General features: G+C 37.9%; 1 protein-coding gene across 1 annotated transcript in view; it reads right to left on the bottom strand.

The window, feature by feature from the left end:
• NUP205 (nucleoporin 205) overlaps positions 1 to 21409 on the bottom strand; it is a 46293-nt gene extending 24884 nt beyond the window's left edge. Inside the window, exons 1-18 of the mRNA XM_041474398.1 lie at positions 21259 to 21409; positions 18276 to 18418; positions 17067 to 17238; positions 15980 to 16124; positions 14969 to 15128; positions 13585 to 13813; positions 13264 to 13428; positions 12363 to 12538; positions 10340 to 10456; positions 8903 to 9040; positions 7697 to 7847; positions 6721 to 6926; positions 4865 to 5047; positions 4150 to 4200; positions 3350 to 3559; positions 2459 to 2558; positions 801 to 938; positions 372 to 561 (exon numbers count right to left, since the gene is read on the bottom strand). Of these exons, the coding sequence (XP_041330332.1) occupies positions 372 to 561; positions 801 to 938; positions 2459 to 2558; positions 3350 to 3559; positions 4150 to 4200; positions 4865 to 5047; positions 6721 to 6926; positions 7697 to 7847; positions 8903 to 9040; positions 10340 to 10456; positions 12363 to 12538; positions 13264 to 13428; positions 13585 to 13813; positions 14969 to 15128; positions 15980 to 16124; positions 17067 to 17238; positions 18276 to 18418; positions 21259 to 21286 (2702 nt within the window). The 5' untranslated portion in view covers positions 21287 to 21409. The remainder of the gene's footprint in view (positions 1 to 371; positions 562 to 800; positions 939 to 2458; positions 2559 to 3349; positions 3560 to 4149; positions 4201 to 4864; positions 5048 to 6720; positions 6927 to 7696; positions 7848 to 8902; positions 9041 to 10339; positions 10457 to 12362; positions 12539 to 13263; positions 13429 to 13584; positions 13814 to 14968; positions 15129 to 15979; positions 16125 to 17066; positions 17239 to 18275; positions 18419 to 21258) is intronic.
• Between the last annotated feature and the right edge of the window lie 4141 nt (positions 21410 to 25550).

The raw sequence follows: 25550 nt of genomic DNA, 5'->3' as shown, positions 1-25550 counted from the left end.
GTAAATAATGGACAATACTGAAGAACATGGCCAACAGCCAAATTCATTGAACCTTCCCACTCTGTGGCAACCAAAGTCTGGGGCAAAATGAAATTACATGCAAGGGAATCATTAAACATAAGGTAGACAGGAAGAAATCATGAGAGGGTGGAAATTCAGAAAGAAAAACTATAAATGCAGATCCCAATCTTGCACTAGACAATCACACATCCTACCACCTGTGATGACATCTCCCCTCACCAAAAAAAAAAAAAATTCATTAGATGCTCTGTGTGAAGAGGAGCACTGGCTAGTGAAACCAGTGAAAGAATCCAGGACCCAAACACTTCTGTGCCTCCAAAACTCCTCCCTTCTCAGTACTTTGCACATACCTAGCAATATTCACCACGTGATCGGCCTTTTTAGTGCGAGGATTGATTCCTTGAAGCAGCTGCTCCAGCGGTGTGACAATAAGGGAAAGGTGGCTCTCCCGCAGCAGATCCATAAAAATGTTCTCCTTCTGTAAGGTTAAGTTCAGAAGTGCAAGGCAATACTGTACAGCTTTCTCTAAATGCTTCTTCCCTGCAGTGCACAAAGAACATGAGAAATACAGAGGAGAAGAACAGACTACATTCACAAATGTCATTCATCAAGCCTTGCACCAAGAAAAAAAACCTGTCAGTTGTTTACCAGTAGCAAAACTTCCCCAAAATACAATTTTTATATGCAAGAGATACAAGTTACAGATATGCAATGTTAGCTTTATATCCTACTTACTATACATTCTGACTTGACATGAAAAATGAATTCTAGGCACATACCAGGAAACGGAGCGTAAGTATCAAGCTGCTTAACCCCTTCTTCTAACAAACTAAGACAAAGTTCCAGCATTGGGGACTCATTTAACAGATGATACATCAAATTGAATCCAGGTGGTTTATATGCTATTATTTCTTCTCCTAAAGACAGAAGGAACAAAAAAATAATATATATATATATATAACCTCTAATAAAAACCTCTTCTATTACTCAAATTAGCATAAGCTACAAAACATAACAGCCCACATGGTTCTAAGCAACATCCTTTGTACAAAGTCTTCAGAGATTTTCTTTATATAGAAGCCATTGAGGAAATTTTAAAAGCTTGGGAATAGTTGTAAAGGCAATTAGTGTTACTTTCCAATATCTAATAGCACAATTTCAAATTTAACCCCAAAAAAGACCTTGGCAAAAAGAAACTGGAAAAAGTTTACATCTCCCCCCACCGCTGAAACCTGCATGAGGACCCTGAATGAGGGAAAAAGTATTTCCAGAAGTCAAAGAGAATGTCCATGATAAATTCCTACGACTGTTGTAATAATGTATGCAAAAACAAAACTACTAGCCTAAAATTCAAAGACCATGATATGAAATAAAAGGAGAAGACTAATGCTTCTAATTTACCTAGGCTCTTCACGAAGAGTGTAGATAAAAGCAGGAAAACAGTAAGAATCTTTTTTAACACACAAGTGAGAACAAGAGTACAAGGGTTTCTTTTGGCACCAACTTTAAAAATGCTCTTCTTCCATTCATTCCATGTGTGCTACTGCACCACACACCAACAGAGAGGAGATGCCACTGTGGAGCCACACACTCAATCTGCTTGAAAAATGCATCTACTCAAAACTAGATTAACCCACTTCTGCAACGTATCATGTAACCCACAAATAATTACACAAGTTGAAGGATTAGCTGAGGACAGGAACAAGCTAACAAGTTGTCTGAGCTAGTTATGCTGCCAAGTAGTCTTTGTCAAAGTATGAGGCACAGAGGCCTTCCAACTCTAAAGTTGTTTTCAATTAAAAAGTGGTTCTCACAGCACGGCTACAAGAAAATCCACAGGCATCAGGACGGAACTCATTATAAGAAACCTTGTTTCAAGAAAAAAAATCTAGAGCCCAAATAAGCCTTAGATTTCCTATAATGAGGCAAGTGTAATCTACTTTAGCCTTTTAAAGAATAGTTGTTCAGAATTAAATGACTTCAGGTTGCAATTCCACTGCTACTGTCTGCTTTCAATAATTCATGTATTAATAATGTTAATAGTAAAGGTTATCTCAAATACAATGCTGCCTTTAAATTAACCCTACAGATAGTGGTGATTTAGATATAGACCAATCAAGTCCAGAGGAACAAGACAAAACCAAGGTGCTGTTCAAGTGTCAAATGTTGCTCTTCAACCAAATCAGAAATGAAAGAGACAGAAGTTATCCTCCTAGCAGAGATAGAGAAGCAGAAAATAGTGCACATGAAGACCCACTGAGTCAGCAATGCAGGTCTCTATACCACCTGGAAATTTTTTTACCATCTTCCTATTTTAAAGTCTTGGTCTAACTTTCCACCAGCTTATTTGCAATATCAAAGAGATCCCAAGATAGAAGGAAAACAGAGAAAAACAAGCTACAATTCTGTTTGTCAGTGAACAAATGAAGAAGTTAACCTTGTAACTCCACATATTGGTCCACGAAGTCTTCAAGCTGAGGTTCATAGTCCCGCAATAATTTGTAAAACACCTCCAGAACTACCTCAGCTACTTCCCACTGCAGACAATGAGAAAACAAATCATACACAGATTAAGGCTGATTCTGAAGCAACAAGGCCAAGATGACAAAGAACAAAAGACACAGTGCAGTGATACACTGGATCAGAATCATGGCTAGCATTTCAAAATTAGATAGTCATGCCAACAACAATCTACTTCATCATGTCAAATCATTTGAAAGCCCAAGCTTTCTTTCTGAAGTGAAAGGGGAACACTGAAACAGATTTATTACCTGCTTTAAGCTCTATTATACAATATACATATTAGGATATTGTATTACTGGATTTATTGCTTATTAGGATAAGCAACAAATAGTTTTTATTAGGTATACAGCTAAGAAGAGATCAAGACTAGCCAGCTTCCAGGATACAGTTTAGCATGTGCCTCCACCCAGAAGTATTTAATCCAGAAACAAAGCCAAAATTGGTTGGCTGAACCAAGTCTTCCTTGGTTCAGCAAGTCAGAAATATTTTGAGGTAACAGTGAGAAAAGGACAAATCTGACTTGTAGATTTGGGCATGTCATGTTCAGAAATCATTAGCCATGTAGTAGACTTGCAGAATCCTGTACAGCAAATTGAAATTTAGGAATAGAAACTTATTTTTTAAAAGATACTTTATACAGGCTCCTTTGAAGCATATCCTGACCCATGAGTTGAAATATCACCTGTTTACAGAATCAAAACACTATCAAGTGCTATAGGTTACTTTTGCACAGCTTTCTCAAACAGATCTAAGCCACATCAACAACTATATCCTAAGAAAAAAAATATTTTCAAAGAAAACTTACTTTTTCAGCAGCTCTCCGGTAAGCTCTGGTGCGGAATCGGAGAAACACAGAATCCCTGAGGAACTGGAGATAGGGATCAAAGCCTGGAGGGCGGAGACCTGCTCCCAGGTTAGCTGGGAATGAACTCTCCACTAGTGTGCTGATGAGTCGACAGAAGGCTCGGGTTAAGGGATATTCCTCACATCGGGACTCAATCTCATTCAATTCAACCTTCCCAGGAGGACAGCAAAAAGAGGAGGAGACAAATCACAAATTTTGGGGGAGGAAGAAATGTGATAAATAATATAATAGCATCATCTGTGGATTACTTCACAGTGATTCAACTTAGCAGCATTTCTGTCTACAGTACAACACAAACAGAGCAAAAGCAGCAAAGCATCAGTACTGTTATTTCAGTTCAGAACACACACTCATTTCTTTCTGAGCTACTAGAAGATACGCCTCAACATTTACCTACTTTGTTTTTATTTACCACTATTGTTAGACGCACAGTGAGCTATACCAAGATGGAGCAAAAGTGAGTCCAATTTAAGAAACTCTTAGTAAGAAGTGCTCATGAGGAATTTGAGGGTCTAGATGATGTTCTGTTACTAGTATGAAGCTGAACTAGATGCAAAAATGGATAAAATCTTCCAGAAATTAAAAGCAGACTTGAAAGTAAATTATAAAGCAGTAAAACAACAGTGTCTATTAGAAAAGTTTTCCCGTGGACACATGAAGGAGAGGCAGCCTCTGCAAGTGCTTCCCAAATGCATATGCAGATGATCAGAGAGGCTGCCAAAGTACAGAGAATCTCTTACCTCAATACCAATTGCTTGTCTCTGGCCTGGACTTCTCACAGTTTGTAATATCTTCAAAACAGAAAGAGAAATGAAAACAGACCAACACATTTCACATCATCAAAGTGCATCTCCATGATTTTTATCAGGAGTAAAAAAAAAAAGAAATTTATCACATTTTAGATCTAAGAAGAGTTTTTTAAAATCCTTCTAAAGGATAAAAAGACAAGATTTTTCTGTCTGAGAGGCTGGATTATGTTTGACACTTGTATGCTTCCAGCTTTGCGTTCTCCAAGATCTGCATCACGTTTTCACATTAATGATTTTTATCTTATATTGGGTAGGGGAAAGACATTTCCTTCATTATCTCTTACAATAGTATATTTTAAGAAATATCATAAATTAGGAAACAAAGGTGGTGAGATGTCATTATTGTCAGGGTCTCTTATTAGCAACTAAAGATAAGGCAGCAATTACAGTTCAAACAGGACTGTTAGGAAACCTGTATTGGTGTAAAATAAGCACAGCCAACGACATCTCTGAGGTGACACTGTCATTTCCAAAATAATTTCAAAGCATTAACTGCTCTGAAACGATTCATTAACTGCGAAAAAAATTATATTCAACAATGGCACAAAGAACATTAAGGAGGAAATGCAATACTATTTTGGATATACTACTGGCAATTTCAACAAACTCGGATGCTACAGTCTAAGCTCTGAAAATCCTAAAATACCTGTGTATATTCCAGGGATTGCCAGAGTGAAGCAGCTATTTCAGGAGATCTTCCAAAAGCAGTAAGGGTTTCTAATAGCTCTGCTTTCAAAATAGGAGGAATGCTGCACTGCAGAAGTCCCAGGATGACCACTACTGGTGTCCACTGAGGGTGCTCACAAAGAGCCAGGCGAGCATTCTCACTCTACAGAATAAACAGAAAACAGAACTGCAGATTATTACTTTGAAGATTTTTCATATCTTACAACCTCTAATTCACGGTTCAGTACCAAAGACTCTGCTCCGTACTTTAAAGTACATAAGATATCAAAAGAATAGTAGACAATTCCAAAGCCAACCATTTTAGTTAAACAAAAAGCTGAGTATAAAAACTTACAAGTACTAAAATTGTGCCTATCCACACAGAAAAATCATTTGGACAATACAAGCTTCTTATAACAATCCGTTTTTTAGTAGACACGCATTCATGGAATTAGTCCTTCAGTACTTACACTCCCTCTAGCAGCTTCTTCAAGCATGGGTAGAGAGACTTTTACTAGTATTTCTATTGCAAACATTCCATATATTCCTATCTCTATATATTTCTATGAACTCACACTTCATTTGGATGTTTTCTAAGAACTTGTATCAATTTGTTTTAGTCTAAGAACAGGATCATCACTCACATAAGCTAACTAGAGACTCTGAGATGAACCACTGGACAGGAACAAGCCTCTGGCCTCATCAAATGGTAGTTCCCTGCATCCTTAAAACAAATTTATCTTCATCCCAGATTATCATTTGATGATGCCACGAAACATTAGTTTTAAGAGTTCCCTTTTCTCCATGCATATCCAATGCTGGTATTACAGCTCAAACGGTATCATTCCATTATCAATATCAGCAGAGATGATTCTTACAAAATATATTTAGTTTCACTGATCTGTCTTGTGTTTGTGTCAGCAAAATCAAGTCTATCTCACTATATCACAAAACTTTCAGGCTGCAAAATCTGGAGGGTACTTAAGAGCAGAATTCTACACTATTCAGAATTATACAGACAATTCACAATACAAAATTCAAAATACAAAATTATGCACTGCAATTTATATTACAGCTCAAACGGGATCACTCCATATCAATATCATAAAAGATGATTCTTACAAAATATATTTAGTTTCACTGATCTGTCTTGTGTTTGTGTCAGCAAAATCAAGTCTATCTCACTATATCACAAAACTTTCAGGCTGCAAAATCTGGAGGGTACTTAAGAGCAGAATTCTACACTATTCAGAATTATACAGACAATTCACAATACAAAATTCAAAATACAAAATTATGCACTGCAATTTTCTTCTCCTGGAATTCTCTTCCAGTCAATCAATTAAAATCATTTTACACCCTTGGTCTGGGGACATTTTAAACCATAACCCTGGAGGCAAGTTCCACAGCTGATCAGATTCCTTGCCAAATTTCTACCACTTCCTTTTGAATTCAGCTATTACTTTTGCTTTATCAAACTCATAAATAAAGGCAAAGCGATAAATGGAAAATCCATAGGGATTTATTGTGAATATACCTCACTTGTGAAAGACATCTCCATTACCAGCATGAGAGTCAAGGAAGCAAGAAAATCAGCAATAGCAACAACACAGGAAAATGCATCATCTTTTTCTGCCTCACCTACACCATCAGTGTTTGGTTCTTAGTTATTCCTTATGCTTCCCATACTTTTGGAGTTTACTAATAAAATGACAACTACTGGACAAATTTTCCTTACATACTTTTTTTGGTGAAGGAGAACTTCAGAGCTGAATGACGATGATTTGCAAGGGAAAAAAAAGTATTAACAAAGAAAACCAAATAAAAGCTACTCACCCAATTGACTATAACAGTGGTCAGCTGTAAAAATGCAATTAAGCCATCCTGCTCTTTCTGTGTGATGCCTCGGAGAGGCAGGTGACGGTACTGGACACTGTCTGCACTTGGCAAGTCTTTCCTTAAGTGCTCATGATAAAGCATCAAGGAGTGGAAGAAATGCTCCCAGGAGACAGGACTGCCACCTGCTCCTTGGATGTTTTCCGCTAGAAAAATGACAAACAGATGATAAGTTTTTCTTTCTACTCTTCCACAGGTTGAAAAGCAGGATAGCTAAAACTAAAAGGAAAACTTTCTTATCTAAAGGAAAAAGTAAAGTTCAAAGGAAAGTTATTGTATACAAAATTAATAATTTATGTTTGGAGACTTTTGCTTGTTTATGGTTTTTTTGAGACAGAAAGGTGCTAATACAAAGAACTAGTATAAATAAGTTCTATGTTTTATGAAATGGAATCTTTCCAGCATTATTTTTATCTTCAAAGTAGGGTTTTTTTTATAATTTGACCAATGCAAAATGAATGCAAAACACAGGACTGACCAGCATCTCTTACTTTGAGAAAGTGCTATCGTACTACATGTATCAAAAAATTCTAACTGAACAAAGTGCTTCTGAACAAGGCTCAGGAAAGTTAGCTGCATTTACAAAATATACAATGTCACTTTAAGACTTTATTTATTTTTTGTTTCATAATAAGCAACACTGACGTTCTGCATTTCTTATGGTGCTAAGACATGGGATTTTTTAAAAAAAAAGTATTATTTCAGTAGGTGAATTGATCACTATGGTGCTCAGATACCTAACTACCTCATCTGTCAGGTTTTCTTCAGATTACAGTTTCAAGTAAAAACTTCCAATTTCACCTTTGTACTAATAATGAAATGTTAAAAGTATGAGGCCACAATTCATCTCAAATGAGTCTTTGCACTTTTCGAAAGAAAAGGAGTTGAGAAAGAGCTGAAGTGTCACTTCTCTTACCATGACTACTGCCATTGACTTTTAGCAAACTAAAGCAGTAATGAGCACACTGAGGCCCACTAGCCAGTCCCCGCAGCATTTTCAAGTATGGGATGTAAATTGTGGAAGGAAGTAGATCTCCCATTTGCCTAACAAACTTTGACAAGACAACCTAGAACAAATAAAGATCAGTGTTTAAAAAAAAAGGAAAATCTGAGTATTACAGGAAAACATTAAGAAGTAAAAGTCAGAAAACAAATTCTAATGTAATAAGGGTAGGGTAGACAAGTTCCTTTGTAGACTGGCCTATTCAGTCAGACATGTTTGAAAGAGGAACTGAACAAAATAACTCATGTGACTGCAGAATATACTAACTCTGCAATTCTGTATTTCTAGTAACAAAATTTACTTCAGCTCCTAAATATTCCACAGGAGTATGATTAGCACATTTCACAGTGCAAGTTAAGCAAAGACTTCAGTGTGCTTGTCATATACCTGAACAGCGACTCACACACACAGTGCTTCCTTTCAGGGTCATTAGGCTCGCTTGCACCTGGCCCTAATTTAAGCTGCCAGTATTCTGGGTGGGTCTTGGAATGTGTCTGATTTGTCTCATACAAGGTTTTGCCTAGCACTGCACAATCCTTCAAGAAGCATTCAGGGCTGATAGCACCCAAGGTACCCAAAGAGTTTTTGGAATGTCTGCTTTATCTGCTTAGATTATTTCTTCATTCTAATTTTAAGTTCTATCTCTTATGGACTACAATTTTTAGACGTCAAATAATTAAAATATTCTTCGGAATTTTTACCCCTAAAATACTATCAATTGCAGTTAATAAAATTTTGGGTTTTTTATGGTTAAGGAATCTAACTTCTCAGTTAAATGAAAAAGACATGTAGAAGTCATCAGACAAAAAACACAAGAACTATGAGAATCCACTTGGCAACTGTAACAAATCAAACCTAAACAACATGTTCACAGAGTTTTGTTAGTACTCTCTGGCTAAGTTTACTGACAACCATGAATGGCTGGCAGTTGCTCATTTTAGGTCCACCAACAACAACCATGCCATGCAGAGCGGGACACGTGCAAATCAGCCACTGAAAAAAGGTAAGGTCTTCTTAGAGGTTATCTGTAATAAGGATACCAAAAAAATTTATTGCTTGAGGGTTTTTTGTTACTTTGGTCTTAAGTTACTAGGAATTACTCAAGAAAATCGAGATAACCTGGCGCTGAGGGGGTCGCTGGTGAGCTACTCCAAGGTAGGAGCCCATGATGGTGGATGTCTGCAGGGGCTCCGACGGACACCAGTACTCGTGGGCAAGCTCCAGATTAAAGGGGTCCTTCCTATACAACTCAGCAATCTGTCAGAAAAAGGAAGATGTTAGAAAAGTATCAACTCCAGGAAGAAAAAAACAATTACTTCAAAACTAAGCACTATTTCTAGATTAGCTAAACACATCTGAGAGGCAGAGCATTGCAAGGTTGGTGTTCCAGTTCTTAAAACTTCCTGAAAATTACAGCTTCTAAATAACAGCATTAGAACTAGTGACAGCCAGCAAAATTCAAAATGCACATATCAGTGAAAATTTAATAATTTTCTATTTAATTATTTTGAATTAAATCACTGCTAAAAAATCCAGTCATTTCTCCTTAAACAACCATATGCCAACCTTTATACATTAATTTTACAAGTTGGCTAATATCATAGTTAGAAACCTTATCTGCTAGCTGAACATACAAATTTCTCAGAGCAAAGTTGTATTTCTTCATTTACGTTTATTATAGCTATATGAACTGCTCAGGAAAGCATTTCACTACAAATTTTCCTGATGTCCTATAACCTGAAGGAGTATCTTTGGAAAAGACTAGTAATACAAGCTTTTAAATTACCAGAAAATATAAAACGCCTCAGTTCAGTATGTAAATCTGTTTTTCAACATGGATTTTTCTGAAAGTGCAGTTAAGTAACTCTAATAGCTAATATTTAAACAAATATAAGTATTCTTATTTCCATTTTATTTGATTTTGATTTTTTTTATTTTATCATAAATATGACAAAAATCATTGTTTTAAATGTACACTTATGGTCAAAACTCTACTAAAATAAGGGAATTTGTAATTCCATCAGCCTTGATGAAGTCACCTTACCAAGCCTACTCTACAACAAATACAAAACAGTCTTCCCAAACTCTCATTACAAATATATCAACACATGAGCATTATTTAAACATTTCAATTATTTAGCAGAGTGATTGTCAACAGTGGGGTAAAAACCTCCAAAACCTTCAAATGTAAGAAACAGTGCAGTATTTACTTACTAAAAAATAATAAAAACCATTACATTAACATCAGAAACCAAATTAACTCCTTTACATGAAAAAATATAGAAAAGTGTCTCTACTTCAGGAAAAAAAAAATAATCCCAAAAGGGAGAGATCCAGCACCGTATGGTGACATTAACATCAGAAACCAAGGCAGTAAATTAACTCCTTTATATGAAAAATTATAGAAAAGTGTGTCTACTTCAGGAAAAAAAAAAAAATAATCCCAAAAGGGAGAGATCCAGCACCGTATGGTATCATTCAGGTACAAGTTTCAGATGACAAATGGAAGTCACAATCATTATCTGTCACAGTAATTTACAAGAAAATAAGGCTTACTAGAAGCATTAAATGCTCCAGATCCCTCCGAAGGGAAATAGGTGGATCGTTTCCCATCTGAATGCTCATGTGGATCATGCGAGCATCTTCGTCAGCACGGTTTCTCAGCTGTTTCACCTGCAGGATTTATGAAGTGGAAAAAGAAACAGTGGTCTATATTTAGCTAAGAATGAAACAGACCAGAAATAATAGAATTGTCTACATGGCCTATTAAAACTAAGAGAGCAAACGTACTTGCACGAACATGACAAGAATATTCGATTTTCTCTATTTTTCAATCCTCTCTGCCTTCCAAGAGCTTACACTCACAGTTACAGTCAATCACTTGCTTACTGCCAAAGCCCTCAGCGCAGAGCAAAAGCCCTGAATTTGTATCATGGGAGTTTTTCCTAATTGACTGCACCAGATACTTTGGTTTGGCTACAAAAGGTGGGCCCTTTTCCACTTTTTAATTTAAGAGCTAGACAGCTTAGTTTCAAAGGATGCTAGACCATTACTCACCAGGAGTGAAAAGAAGCATGTAACGCAAATGCAAACATGAATGCAAAATATTGATTCCTATATATAGATCTGTGGATTGCACCCTTCTTCACCACTAAAAACTACTTCTACTTGCAGCTACTTTATGACTTGAAAAGGTCTGAACTGATGCAACTTTGGAGTTACTCTGTCTCAGCCAGAAGAATTATCACATGTCAATAAATGCCACAGGAAAAACGAGAAGAGCAAGAAGAATGGCAGCAATTTTTTAAGAAAAAGAAGCCATTTAATCAGCATCCTAAACTTCTTTGTGTTGAAAACACTAATTACTGAACAAAAACCAGCTGACATTTAGTTTTAAATTCAAAAAGCTTTTGACATGAGACCCCAACGGAGGCTTACAGAAAACAAATCATCATGGGATTAAAAGTATTGTTAAATATTAAGGAGACATTGAAGAACAAGAAACAGAAGCAAGCAACCAATTCAGCACATAAAAAATAAAACACGTTGACAGTCAATAGAGACTAGTTCATAGTCTACAATATATCTGAATATGCAAAACTGAATGAGAAGCAAAATAATTGTCTCAATGGGAAAAATATTTTAAAAATAGTAATAACAAGAAAAAATTATTAAAAACTAGAAATAACTGTGGAAAGGGTCAAAGAAAACTAGCTAAATTGGTATACTAACTGAACAAGAAAAAACCTGTTGATAAGTTAAATAACTAATTATTTGATAATTAATTATCAAGTTCTGAATGAAAATAATGGAGGTAACCAAAAGATTTACCCAGATCATCACTGGTGAGTAGCACAAATGCTAAAACTATGCAAAAGAATTAATTAAAATGCTGATTTAGAGAGTTAAGTAAAACTGAACAAAGGTTAAACAGATACACAAAGCAAAACAAAGATCCTGCAAAACAGACACTTCTTTTTACCTAAAATTTGAGATTCAGTACAAACAGCTGAGGACATAAGCCAACCACTACCTAGCAGCAGTTAAGACAAAAAGTTGCCTTGTAAGGTTATACCTCAATTGCCTACTAAAAATTTCCTGTGAAACAACTAGTACTGGCTTATATCAAAGTAGAATGCAAGTCAATGATCTGATTTTGTCTTATATCCTGTATAACAAAGTCCTGCTTGTAATGAACATCTCTCTTCATCTTCAGGCATTAGCTACAACCAACTGAAAATCTGAGCCAAAACAGGAAAAAAACCAGAAAAACAAAACCCAAACTGAAATGGAATTTCAGCATTCATTTAAATTTTAATAATGTAAAAAACCACTACTACCAGCATAAAAGCTTGTTTTGCAAATCTCACCACACTGAAGTGTTTTAAAAACCACATTCTACATCAGTGTGCAAACCAAACCCCAAACATTATGGCTTCTATAAAGCGAACAGGTTTTCTGAAGCACAGGACCTCAAGCTGAGCATCATGTCTGAATCCCTGCCACCTCATCCAAGTAACAGAAACACAGAAGAGCTGCCCACATTTCTCAGTAAGTGCTATTCACACAAACCACTTACTTTCATTGGCATGAGCGCAAGGAAGTCCGTGACAAGGTTATGGATTTTGCGAATGTAAAATTCCTCCTGGTAGAAATTTTCAGATGCCACAACAGATTCAGTCAGGAACAGGAAAACGTAATCAGCAATCGCTAGCTCTGCCATTGCCTCGTCTGCCTCAGTGAATTCTGCTAGAGCTGGGCAACAAAATTCACAAGAGTAGAAGAAGTAAGTGACAATCTGTTACCAAACAAATATATTTCAGGATACACAGCTGACATGCAAATTTCCACGCTTCTATCAACTGGTTTTTCTACTCTACAGGAGAACTAGACTGAAAAAGGATAAATTAATGGCAGATGATGACCTCAACTTTCTGTTTTAATAAATGTTACAGTGAATATCCATTTACCCCAAAAAATCTAAGGCAGTCAACTAAGAATCACAAACCAACTTTATTAAACATTAATTATAATGTTTGTATTTTCTTTATTAGATATTTTGAGTAGACTCAATTTTGACATAGTAGAAAGCTAGATGGTTCGTGAGGTTCGGAAAGGAAAAAAGAAAATTATTAATAGATTCATCATCTCAAGATACTGAGGTCTAACATCTACAGATGTAAAAAAAACCACAATCAAGAATCTATTCTAGATTTCAGCAGATTGAAATGATACTAAAGCTGAAAATTAAATCCTTGAATTTTCCAGTACGTTAAAATCTCTTTCACTTCAATGAGGCACTATTACTCTCTAGTAAATAATTACTTCTACAACTGTGTACATTTCAGAGCAATTCAATTCACTACAACCAAACTCACACAGAAAAAGTTTAAAGTAAATAACACTTCATAAAGGTGTAGATCCTTTGACTTACAGCACTTGCAGGCTCTGAATACTAATGTGCAGCAACTGAACTTTACCTGTCACATCAGAGAATTGGGATATTCCTCGCAATGCCAGTGCCCAGGCTAATCTAACAGTGGCTTGCAGGCCTGGTAATTTCCAGGGCTGAGACTCCTGAAGCCGAGTGTGGATCGTTGCTATGTACTGTCTTTCTGCTAGCAGAGGGAGCCGGTGCATCAAGTCTTCAACAACAACAAAAACACAAAACCAATACTCAGTAAACAAATGTGAGAAAACACACGCAAAATCCTGCCAATTTGTTACTGATCAATAACAAAACTGCTTAAACAATTTACCCATCTGCACAATGTAACCTCTGTGAAAGCTGCCAGCATTACCTTCACGATCCTCTGCCCCTTGTTCCAGAAAGCTGACATCAAAGCAGTAAAGGAGAGCCATGAGAAGAGACAAGTTCACGCCATCCAACGAGCCATCGGCTTCCACTGTTACCTTCTCCAGGTAACTTATGAGGATTAGAGTGTCATCCTTACTCAGGGGTGACTGACAGGTCCAGACAAAGAGACTTTCAGCCAAGGACTGTCGGCATTCTTTAATGAGATCAGAAACCTTTACAAGACAAACAAACAAACAAACCCGGTAAATGTACCTATTCTGGTAGCAAGTTGAATTTCTCCTCCTCAGTCAATCATGATGACTGGCTTAAACTAAAAATCACTCTAAAGACAGCAGCTACAGAAAATCTTGGATTTATTTGCTGAACAAAAAAAGCACACTTCTGCTTGTTAACTGCATTTATTCCTATGTATTTCATGAGAGGTGTGAGCAGATACCTGGGAATATGACTACACACAAACCAGCATCCCTGTCGGGTAAAGAGAGACATCAATCTATACAGAATTTACATAGCTCTAAATGTATCACACAGAAGGCACATTCCCTGTCTCTAATTATACAACTGCACTGGCAGTTACCTCAGTTACAGTCAACCTTCCCTTTGCCCCAAAAAATCAATCTTCAGGTGAAACTAAGGTAAATTAAGGTAATTTAAGATAAATGAGAAAGATACTATTTTCACAGTTTCTAGATTCATAGTAAAAGTGTAAGGCTAGTTCTTTATCCAGTGGAAAATAAACTGATTTATTATTACACAGAAGGATTTTTAGGCAGATCACCCATTAGAAAGATCAAAAATTAAAATAATAGTGTTTAAAATCTTCCTGCCAGCAAAATTATGCTGCAGCTAGTCACAGTGTCAATTAAGTCCAAGAACTACAGAGATGACAATGTATTTTCAAGCAATTTTCATTTGACTACTAGAAATGCTTTTGCTCCTATTAACACAGTTGGGTTATTAAGAGAATTAATTAAGAGAAACCTGACTCAACTTGGTTTCAATCTGTTTTAATAATTTGTGAATTAGTTCATTTTTCTTATGTCAATAGTGCAGATAATTTAAAATACAGACTTCAGAATTAAAAAAACAAGAACTTTACACACAGTGTAAATATTAGGCTTAGATTTTTACTGTTATAATTCTTCACTAAAAATAAGACATGCCCTAACATCTGGGAGCAACAGCAAAATAGAAATGCAAGAAGTAATGTGAATCCCACACTGATACTGAACAAGCTGTGGAGCAGTACCTGTGATCTCAGACAGCAGCAAACTTTGTGCAAAGGAAAATGACTCTTTGCACTCTAACTCTATCCTGATGTGTTCAGTAACACAGAAGAATATCCATGCTCATCCAGTGAATTTTACCTCTTTGCGATGTTTCTCACTGCCCAATCCTCGTTCTCTCTGGAGTTTATCAAATTCATTGTTCAAATCAATGTGAGACACAAGTGTGAGGATCTTCTGAGTCAAACCCTGCTCCATTAGGTCATCTGTAAAGCGTGTTGTCATGGAAATTAACTCTTGGCTGTAACAGAAAGAATATAAATTTAACAATTAATCATAGTTTTCCAGTCACCAACATGTCTAAAATGCTGAATCCCATTAAATGTATTTGATTAAAAAAAACATACAAATAAATTATATACAGAGAGCAACTAAAAGTGCATCACTAATCAGTAACTAGTGCCCTTTCAAAACATTATGCTGAATAGATACAGAGTCTTTAGGTAGCTGTAGGCTCAAGAACATGGAACATGAGAATATAACAGGGATCAGCTAGTTAAGATTTCTATTAAAAGGAAAAAGGATTATATACAAGATGCACATAACTCACAAACTCACAGGCTCTTTCTTACTAGTAAATGCAACTGTCCAGATACTGCACTCCGAATTTATATTTACACTGGAACACATTTTTCCACCTTTCTCTAGCCAACTTGGAAGCAGTGTGCACCGCCTCCTTTTTCAAGGCAAAAAATACTAGCATATAATGTTCATCAGTAGACAGTATATTCCTTTTAGGTAAAGCCAGGATCACATTCCCTTTTACAGTACACAGAAAGTCAGAACACAGCAGTGTCCTCAAATACTGAGCAATGACCACTAGTTAGAGCAACAATGACTGGGACAGTGTCTGAAGTAAAATACTGCCAAAAGGTGAAGTAGCATGAAAGAACTGAAAGTAAAATAGACATCCCTATAAACCAACAAAAATATGTTCAAAAATTATCATGCTTAAGCAACAGACATGATAGCAGCTGCATCAGGTTACAAGAAAAAAGCAAATTCGAGACCATACATATTCTCTTCAGTCTAATTAGTTCTAAAAGCACTCAAAACAAAGAGCTTTGATCAGCTCATCACCCTGATACAGACCTGAGCTCCAACGTCCACGTCTTGCCTTGCCGTGACTGGATGAGGGTTCGCAGCGAATTGGCAATGCATCTTTTGCCATCCCAGTACAACAGAACCGCCACTAGACCTCTTGTAAGGCCAGGAAAGTGAGGCTGCTGGTGTTCTCCTAGTGAATGACAATGCACAGAAATAGCCAAAGAAAGCTGAATATACCTGCCTTGATAACAGCTCTGTATCTTTGTATTTCTAATAGAAATACAAATATCGCATTCAAAGTACTGAATTTGTGGTTATTCACCATCACTTTGATTTGTTTCAGACACTTAAAAGAAATCCCAAATATTTTAAGTGCTATTGGTAAAATTAATATTCAACCACTAAAACATACAAAAACTGTTTTTTAAAGTGCTAGTCCATAAATATCCTAGTCCAAATGGTATTTGCCACTGATATGTACCCATCTTAATCATAAATTAAAGATGATTATCATAAATATATCTTTTATTCAAAATTAAATTTTCTACCTGAAAGTACATTGAAAATTCAAGTTCAAAACAGAAAGTGAGCCTGACTTTAAGATGGCTTTCCAAAGGTGACAAACTTGCAATCTACTTTAATGAATTTTTCAAGTTAATCAACAGTAACTAGTAATAACAACTAACAATTTTAACTTAACGATTCTAAAATCAATCATCTACACAAAAAATGTGTCACTGTCCAGTATACTTCTCTTACTAATCAATTATTACATTACAGAATCACACAGCAATGCATAACTAATACATAATTTGAAGAATCAGCATCTATTACACTGCTTTAGGGAAAAATTCTCAATCATGTTTAATTATGTTGAAATTCAATGATACAGAAAGTATATCATAAAACCTCCTCAGAATATATCCCCCTTTGCAACAGCTGAGCATACAAACATTAGGGTTTAGAACACTACTACCATATGACATTACAGGGAGAATTTCTTTTTAAGAACATTCTGTGATAGGAAGCTAAGGCTTTCACTGTATCAGGCATTCACCTTAAATGTACACTTAAATAAGAAGGCCCTATGTAAGCTATACATCTCCAGATCTTAAATATTTCCCCTTCTCACCAGCTAGAAGGAGCTCAACAGCTGCCAGCTCTCCAATATCGAAGAGGTCACTGAGGATAAAGGCTTCTCTGATGAGCTGCTCTGGCAAAAGCCTAGTTCCCTGCTGACCCTGGATAGCAACTCCTTCTGTGCTTGCTTTCTGAATTTTCTCATGCTGCTGAACATTTTTTGGCTGCAAGAGAAACAAGCATCGGAAGTTATTCAAAATGGCAAGATCAAATACTGAATAAAGCTTTACACATTAATCCTTCCTCACAAATACAGTTCAGTCAGGTTAGGTTGTCATTATAAAAACAAAGGCACTGTTTTTAAACAGAGACAGTAAAGGCATCCTCAAAATGCTTCATGCTTGGACAGCAGTGGTCTCTTTGTGCGAATGGAAAAAAATAAACTTATACAATCAGTGCTGACATTTAGTTTACTCAAAATACTAGTGGTTCAAAGTAAACTTTGATACAATTCTCAGCTGGAATTGGTATCAACTCAGTGAAAGACATCTGGGTTGTTGATAAGAACTGTTGTATAACTCTCAACTATTCTCTACATCATTCTTCTTCCATTAAATTGAGATGCTAAAATATACTGATGAAACTCTCTAGCTGACTGTTAAATTTTCCGACCTTCCCATTTAAAAAAAGCCATCTACTACTGGAGAAACTACACCACTGAAAGAAGATATATTTCTAGTTACTACCTTATGATCCACCAGCCAAGAAACCGGAAGTTTTTTCACATTATCTGGCGTTCTGAACAGGACACATTCTGCATTTTTTAAGTTCATGTGTTCACCTATTTTTTATGTTTGTTAATCTGACTGAAATATAAGCAAAACCAGACAAAACAGCTTTGTGCTTTATTTCAGACACACAAGAGTAACAAAAAAAGTTAATACATGACTGATGAATCATCAGATACTTTTACTATTCCTTTCAAAATCGCACTCAAATAATGAGAGAAAAAAAAATCATCATAGATAAAATTATCCTGCAGAAGATACAATATAAAATGTATGTATTATTTTTTCCCACTTAATACTATTTGTATTCTTACAGCAGAACAGGACTGGTATAACACATCTGGGTTATGTACAGTAAAAATGTCACAGGAAAAGAATGGCCAGGGTCTAAAATGGCATGTAAGACAACAATATAAGACAGAGTAAATCATCAACTCTCCAGCTCATTCCAGAAGAGAGCATTAGTCCAGTACCGGATTTCTGAAGAGAGAAATGAAGTCAGATTTGTGCTTCTTTAGAACTTGATCGAGACGATGAACAGCTTCAGGTTGCCTTTTCCAAATGGCATTCATTACAGTCTGCCATATGTCCTTATATGGACCCCACAAGCTTGCAGCTAAAAGAAGAGATAAACAATGTATTTGAAATAGAGAAAGGAAGAAAACAAATTATTTCTACATTATTTTCAATAAGTAGACTCTTTTTTAGTTTACTGTTACTCTTGGCATGTCAGTACACTCTTACACCCATCAAGTATATTTTCCTTTCCTAATGCACAAAACCCAAAAAGATTATGTACACACCTAAATTCTGGTGCTGAAAGTCATCTTACAAGAAAGAATACGTAAATACAGGTATTAGGTTGGAAAGGACCTTTAAGGTCAGCGAGTTTAAGCACTAATCTGGCACTGCCAAGTCTACCACTAAACCACAAGTCCCCACGTGCCACATCTACATGTCTTTTAAATCCCTCCAGGACTGTGACTCTACCACTTCTACAGAACACTCCAGAAAAGGACTACCTTCACTATTAACTAAACAACCCATCGAATCAAAATATACAATACTCTTGCATTAAAGCAGATGGCTAAAGAAAAATTATTTCAACCATTTCCAAGATTACTACTTGAGTGAGCAAGTTGGGAAAACCAACATTGTCAGCGATGAAGCAGTGTGTACTGAGCTAGTCACCTGGAAGGGGTGTAAAATCCTGCATCACTAATCAGGGAAAAACATTCCCTGTTGAGAGAGCACAAACTCCTTTGGTTACTCAAACTAAAATTGATATCCCTCCCAACAATCAAAATGCCAATCTCCTAAGCTTCAAAGTACCTCTAGAATGTCAGATCAAAGACTGCCATACTTAAATGGTGAAGTCTACACACTTAAATGGTGAAGCCATTCATGCTGAGTAGCTACACGTGAATGTACAAATGACTGAGACAACACATTTAGCTGTGCCACTATGGCTGTGTTGGGGCAACCTGTAAAAAAGGGACAAATTTGCCTTTTCTGAGCATCAGTGTTTTAACTCGATAATGTTACCCCTGCCCAAAAATAGCTAATACTGCATGCATAATTTCACACTCAGCTGTAAATGGCTGTCCCACACAACTTCAGTGTTCAGATTTACTTCCACTTTGAAATTGTCTTTTCACTCTTGCTACATTACCAAGTCCAATAAATACCAACAGCAAGCCACAGTGCCTGCCAAAAGCTGATCAACTATTTCCCTGCCCATTTGTTTGCTCTTGTCCCTACCACATAATTGCTTTGCACCAGCCCAAACACATGTACTGTAGGGAATTAGAACAAATTAAGGATCTAACTTCTCTAACCAAAATCTAATCCAAAAAGGACTTTATTTTCAGCAGGATCACATCAACAACCCAGTTTGCTCTGCAATGGCACAATGATGGATTATTGCAGAGAAAGGAACAGGCACCTGGAATAGGAAGAGGTGAGACTTCAGCAACCATGCCGACTTTTTCCCACTTAAGCTGTTCTATTATTACTAATTTTAGAAAGGCTGACCATCCCATCAGGGACAGCAAGAAAAGACAGCCTGAGTTGCTTGACTTGGTAACAGCAGCAGTTGAAGCTTATATGCGTGAACATTTTGCCAAGTGATAGACACAACCATGATATGTCTGTTCCCACACACAATATACTGTAACCTAAGGCAAAATCTTTACTAGTTCTACTGCCACAAAAAACTCTTTCTTCCCCTAATTTTTTATAGACTCTCTTGCTATGTAACTCAAAAAACAGTCTCATTTGAACTACTCCAATTTTCACTTCAACAAAGGCATAGTTTTTCATGAAGAGTCTTTGCTTTATTACTGCTTTTCTGCAAGGCTACAGGGATGCAATCCATTCAGTGAGATCAAAAAATCTTCTCTGTAAAATTTGTTCCTTGCTTGCCACAGGAATGGAGATTTTAATTCTCTTAGCTAGAATTAATAATGACTAATAATTGTCATTATTCACACACAAAACCTTACTTACAGACCTTTTGGCCTATATTCCAGTGACAACTGTTTTTCACGGGGTCTCCAGTCTCCTTCTGCTAACCTAACAAAGCTCAACAAGAGTAAATGCAACATCTTGCACCCAACAGAGAATCACTGCACAGGCTGGGAACCAAGAGAGCTTCTGGAGAGCAGCTTTACCCAAGTGTCAAACAGCCAAGTGTCCTGGCAGACAGGAAGCTGAACAGTCAGCAGCACAGGCTCACAGCACAGGCTGCCTACAGGCTCCAGACTGTATTAACAGCTGTAGCCAGCAGATGCAAGCGATTATTTAGGCATCTCACAGTCCTTAACTCCTATATTGTGTCTAATTTTGGGCTCCTCAGAGCTAGACACTGAAATAGTGAGCCAGAGAATAGGATTAATAAGAGTCTGAAAGAAGTGACCTGGTCCAGTCTTAGAAAAAGAAGAGTAAAGAAGGATAGGGGCTTTTTTTGTCTTCTCTAACTACTGAATGACACTACATGTAGACAGCAGGGCACAATTCTGGTTTTGCCTCTTACAGCACACAGCATTAGGAGACGAGTGTAATACCGAAGTGATGCCTAACCACGTGCACACCGAGTTACCACAGTCCGCTCTACGCAAGGAGGCCTTGGCTGCCGGACGTGACTCCCCGGCAGGACCAGCCAGGCACGGCGGCAGCTCTGACAGCGGAGCTCCGTCCCGGGCAGCTCTGCGCGGCCCGAGCCCGGGTACGGCCGCCCGGGAGGCCGCTCTCCGAGCGCCTCTGGCACACCGCGCCCCGCAGCCCTGCCCGCCCGGGCCTCGCCTCGCCGCTTCGCCACGCCCGGCCTGCCCAGGGCGGCCGCCCCGGTTCCGCGAGCTCGGAGGAGAGGTGCAGGGCCGCCGGCGGCTGGGGAGCGGGACGGCCGCAGGGAGAGGCGGACGAGAAGCCGCAGGACCGCGCTCAGATTGTTCTTACCCGAATTTACCGCCAACGGAGCCGCCATCTTGGGAAGAGGGAGGCGCGTCGCGGCGCCGGCGCCCGAGGAAGGCCCGGCCGATCCCGGCGCGCCGGGCTGGGCGTGCCCCGGCCCCGGCGCCACGGACAGCGCAGCCAGGCACGATCGCCGGGCGGCCGCTCCCGCGCCGGGGCTCCGGCAGCGGCTCCGGCGGCGGCGGGGCAGCCCCGCGCCCGGGCTGATGGGAGCTGTAGTTAATGCAGGTTAATGGGTCATCCTGCCAGTCGGCTTCGTGTTCCCTGGAGGCGGCTGCGGGAAAGGGAGAGCGCCAGGTTCTGCACTGCCGCCTTCGTTCCTCTCATGTAAATCACACAGCGATTCCCTGCCCTTCCGTTTTTCTTTCTCTTTTCCTTTCCATGCCACGCTCAAGTGAGTCCTTCCTCCCAAGCACTGCCCTATAAGTTTTCACTCAACATGGCTAAATACCTGAATTCAGACACTGCACTGGGAGATACATTTATTAGAATATTTAATTGATTTTTTAACTGAAAAAAAAAAAAAAAAAAAAAAAAGATCACCTGGATGTTTCCAGCTTGTCTGGTTTCTGATTGAAATCTTTAAAAAATAGAGACAATAAATAATTTGTGAATGTGAACTAGGGTTTACAATCTTGTATAGGGGTGGAAAAAAAAAAAAAAACCAGAAACCAAAAAACCACCGGCTCTGATAGGAGTTATCCTGTGAAGAAAGCAGCATTTAAACTCAAAATATGTGCAAGAAAGAAAAAAAAAAACAGTACCAGGCACAAAGAAAAGAAAATAAAGAGCATGTTTATACATTTATTTATGTGGAGCTGAGGAACAAATATCAGTATCTTAGAACTAGTCTGTGTCCGAAGTCAATTTACCATTCACTGTCCCAGTAGTAATCAACTTTCTTACAGAAATTCCCTCCTGTATTACCCTTAGGATAAAAAATTCCACCAAAAGTACTCATTTTTAGTTTCAATCGTTTCCCCTCTTGAACTTTATTAAACCAGTATTTCATGGTTGCAAAACCATGTCCAATGAACTAGACCCATGGGAAACTGGCAAAATAACTATCTTTGCCTCTGTAGATCTCCCTGTAATGGGATGGCAGAAGGGGTGATATAGAGAGGGCAGTGCTCCTGCAGTGAGAGTGAATTGGCAAGGCAGCTGTAAGAAAAAAGAGACAGAAAACAGAGAAACTGCTTCACTTAGTCAGGAGACAGAAATGAACATTTTAGAAAAGAGGGGAATTCTCAGAGTTCAGTAGATGAATGTGTTCTCAATAATTTGGCCTAATTTTTGTTGATTTAGTCAAAGGTCCCATCTTTCTTTGAGATTTACCTTATCCTGGTCTTAGCCATGAACAGACTAGACCCATAACGATGAGAATGACAGTGAATTGTTAATTTCATTCCCGGAAAAAAGAATGCCAGGCAAGAGGTAAAAGTAGAAAATCAGTGAAGTTATTCCCCAAGCAGCTGAACTAAAGCAGCCTTGCTACCTGGATGGGGCATTCCTGTATCCTCTCCTGTGCATCCTTCCCTGTGAAGCCATAGTTCTGCTCCTCTGCTGCCATGTGCCACCCCAAGGCCCATGATTATGAAAGGCAGGTATCAGATAAACTTGGAGATGCATGTGCTGATCACCTGGCCACAGCAAATGCAATGGATAGCTTGAGGTTTTGCTCCAATCTTTCCTTCCACAGCGATTCTAATTTTGATTTTTTTCCTTTATACATTCCCTGATTTTCACTAAGTTTATAAGCCCTCTAGCCTTTGATCAGATTAGGTTGGAATTGACTCAGAAATTGCAACAGGTTCAAAAGTTACTGAAAAAGTTTGGCTTACAGTGTGATTTCCTAAGCTGTGTTTCCTTAAGAAACATGAAGTTTTAAAGTAGAGAGAGAAATAAAAAATTGATTTTTTTAAAGCCTTTTCCAGGCATTAAGAGCTGTCATATTTCTTTTGGCATTCAGATACAGCCAGATTGCACCCACTTTTTTTGAACTCTGTTGAAGGAAAAAAATCCTTTCTAACCACTGCAGATTTAGTATTTTAAATTTCCAAATAATTCTTTCCTCTTCCTGCCAATTGACCTAGGGTCACATAGCAACAAGAAAAAAAAGACAGCCTGAAATAGTGGATGGCAAAGGGTAGGTCATTGGGCAGATGAACTGCAGAAGAAAAAATACCACATTTGGCTCCAGCTGCACAGCATTTATTATATTCTTTCTCTGTCAGCAATGTGATATTTTAACGCAAAATAGTTGTGACAGTTCAGCTCCTAGTATGGATGAAGTAAGAGAGGCATCTAGATACACCATACCATACATTCTGCACATATTTTTATTGGCGTAACTGCATCCATCCATCCATGCTTCAATGAGTAGGGAAGTCCATGAATAGTAATTCTTGCTTATTTTTGCTTTATTTGCTGTCCTTTAATTTAGGTTCCCATTGTTTACCCAGGATCACTGGCTGGTTTGGTAGTCTATTTTTGACAAGTCACTATAGGGAAAGAATACCTCATTCCTCTCCCTAACAATAGCTCTCAGCAAGTTCTGCAACACAGATGGGTTCAAGAAGGGACACCAATGTCTTTCATCCTTAATTACTAGACAGAAATCTGTGAAGTATCAAAGGTAGGCTGACACTAAATACCTGGGATGGATATTAATTCCCCTGGATTCCAGGGAAAGGAGGTTCCAGATTGCCTGTAGGGTAGCGAATTCTGCTTGTGTGGTGAGAGACCTACATTAATTTCTCTAGGTGGAAATAACTCTTAGTAATAATTAAAATCAGCTGCAGAGTGGGAACCTACTCTTTGTAACTTGTAGGTGGTTTGTGATGTGCTACAGGTGTAACATTCTTAATTTTGATAGTACTGTATTTAGTGGTTTGTAGTCAAATCATACATCAAGATATGAAGATAACAATGATGATGATGTAATTTACTCTCCTTACATATTATTACCAGGAAGAATAATTATTAGCCAAAAAAAGGTATTGTTCAAATGCCTAAGAGGCCCTACTTAATTTCCTACCTTTAATCTTTATTGTCATTATGATCACATCTTTCACATCTTCATCACATGATGGATAAAAATGAAAAAAGGCTTTTCAGCATTGCAGCTGAAACTGAAAAAGTTGCCTTGTGGAAGTGCATCTACATAAATAGATCAGTGCATTGTGAAATATGCCTCTTTCCCAAAAAGCCAGAAACCTTTGTGGCTACTGATTAGACCATAAGACTTCCTGGAGCTCTTGTTTTGACTGGCACTAACTCTGTGCCTATCAGCTTACTGTTCTGTAAAAATGGGTACAACATCTCACAGCAGGCCTGGAATGCTGATTGAATGGATCTTCAGCCTGGCCCTATCATTTGAACAGAGGAAAAATAATGTATTTCTGTTTTATGTTAGTTGGCAGAGTAAAAAATCCTGAATTGTCTTATGTGCTGGCTAAATTGCCTAGAAACTTCTTAGCTGGCTATAATCCTGTCTTTCCTGCAAAAAACATGCTTTATACATGGAGATAGTTAGCCTGGCATCAAATCTTAGATAAAGGTTTGAGACCTTTCCCTTTAGCATTTCTCAACAAAATAATTTCGTAATTTCTCTGTCTTCCATCCTAGATATTTCTACTGTCACCATGGTATCTAAGCTCATCAAAGAAACGGTGTGAGGCTGTCGCTAGCTCGGGTAAGTGGTTTATCTAGTCAAAAGCAACAATGAGCTAAAAGTTCTCAAAGGTATATGAACACCTTCCTTGGGGTCAGGGAGCAGGGGGAGATGAACTACAGCAAGCACTGCCCTTCCTGTGTAGGTGAGGACAATTAGTGACTGTAGGCGTCTGACCAGAAACAAATGCCTTGATAAGCAATGCCCTGCTTGTCAGTTGGGGCTGTATGATCATTGTTCAGGCTTCAGAGGTAAAATGAAAATACTGTTCTTGGCTCTGTCATGTATCATGAGTTATTTTTTCTCTAATTCCTGCTTTGGGGCCCTTAAAGCTATCTCTTTTGTTTCTCTTTCTTCTCTACTCTGGAATGAAGAACAGTCTTTTCTTTTTCTGTAATAATTTCTCCATTCAGCTACTGAGGGCAATGAGGCAGTTATTAGCCCAGAAGGTGATCTGATTAGTGTAACGATGTACCTGCTAGTAATTGACAACAAGAGGTGCAGAAACCTACAGCCAAGGAAATACTGGAAAAACAAAGCATAAACAAAGTGAAAATATTTGATATAGTAAATAGAAGTCTTGGCACATCAACTGCCTTATTGA

Source organism: Pyrgilauda ruficollis, unplaced genomic scaffold (assembly GCF_017590135.1).
Source record: "Pyrgilauda ruficollis isolate IOZ18807 unplaced genomic scaffold, ASM1759013v1 scaffold32, whole genome shotgun sequence".
NCBI classification, from domain to species: Eukaryota; Metazoa; Chordata; class Aves; order Passeriformes; family Passeridae; genus Pyrgilauda; species Pyrgilauda ruficollis.
Note: the sequence above shows the minus strand (reverse complement) of the source record. Positions and strands in the feature narration are given on the sequence as shown.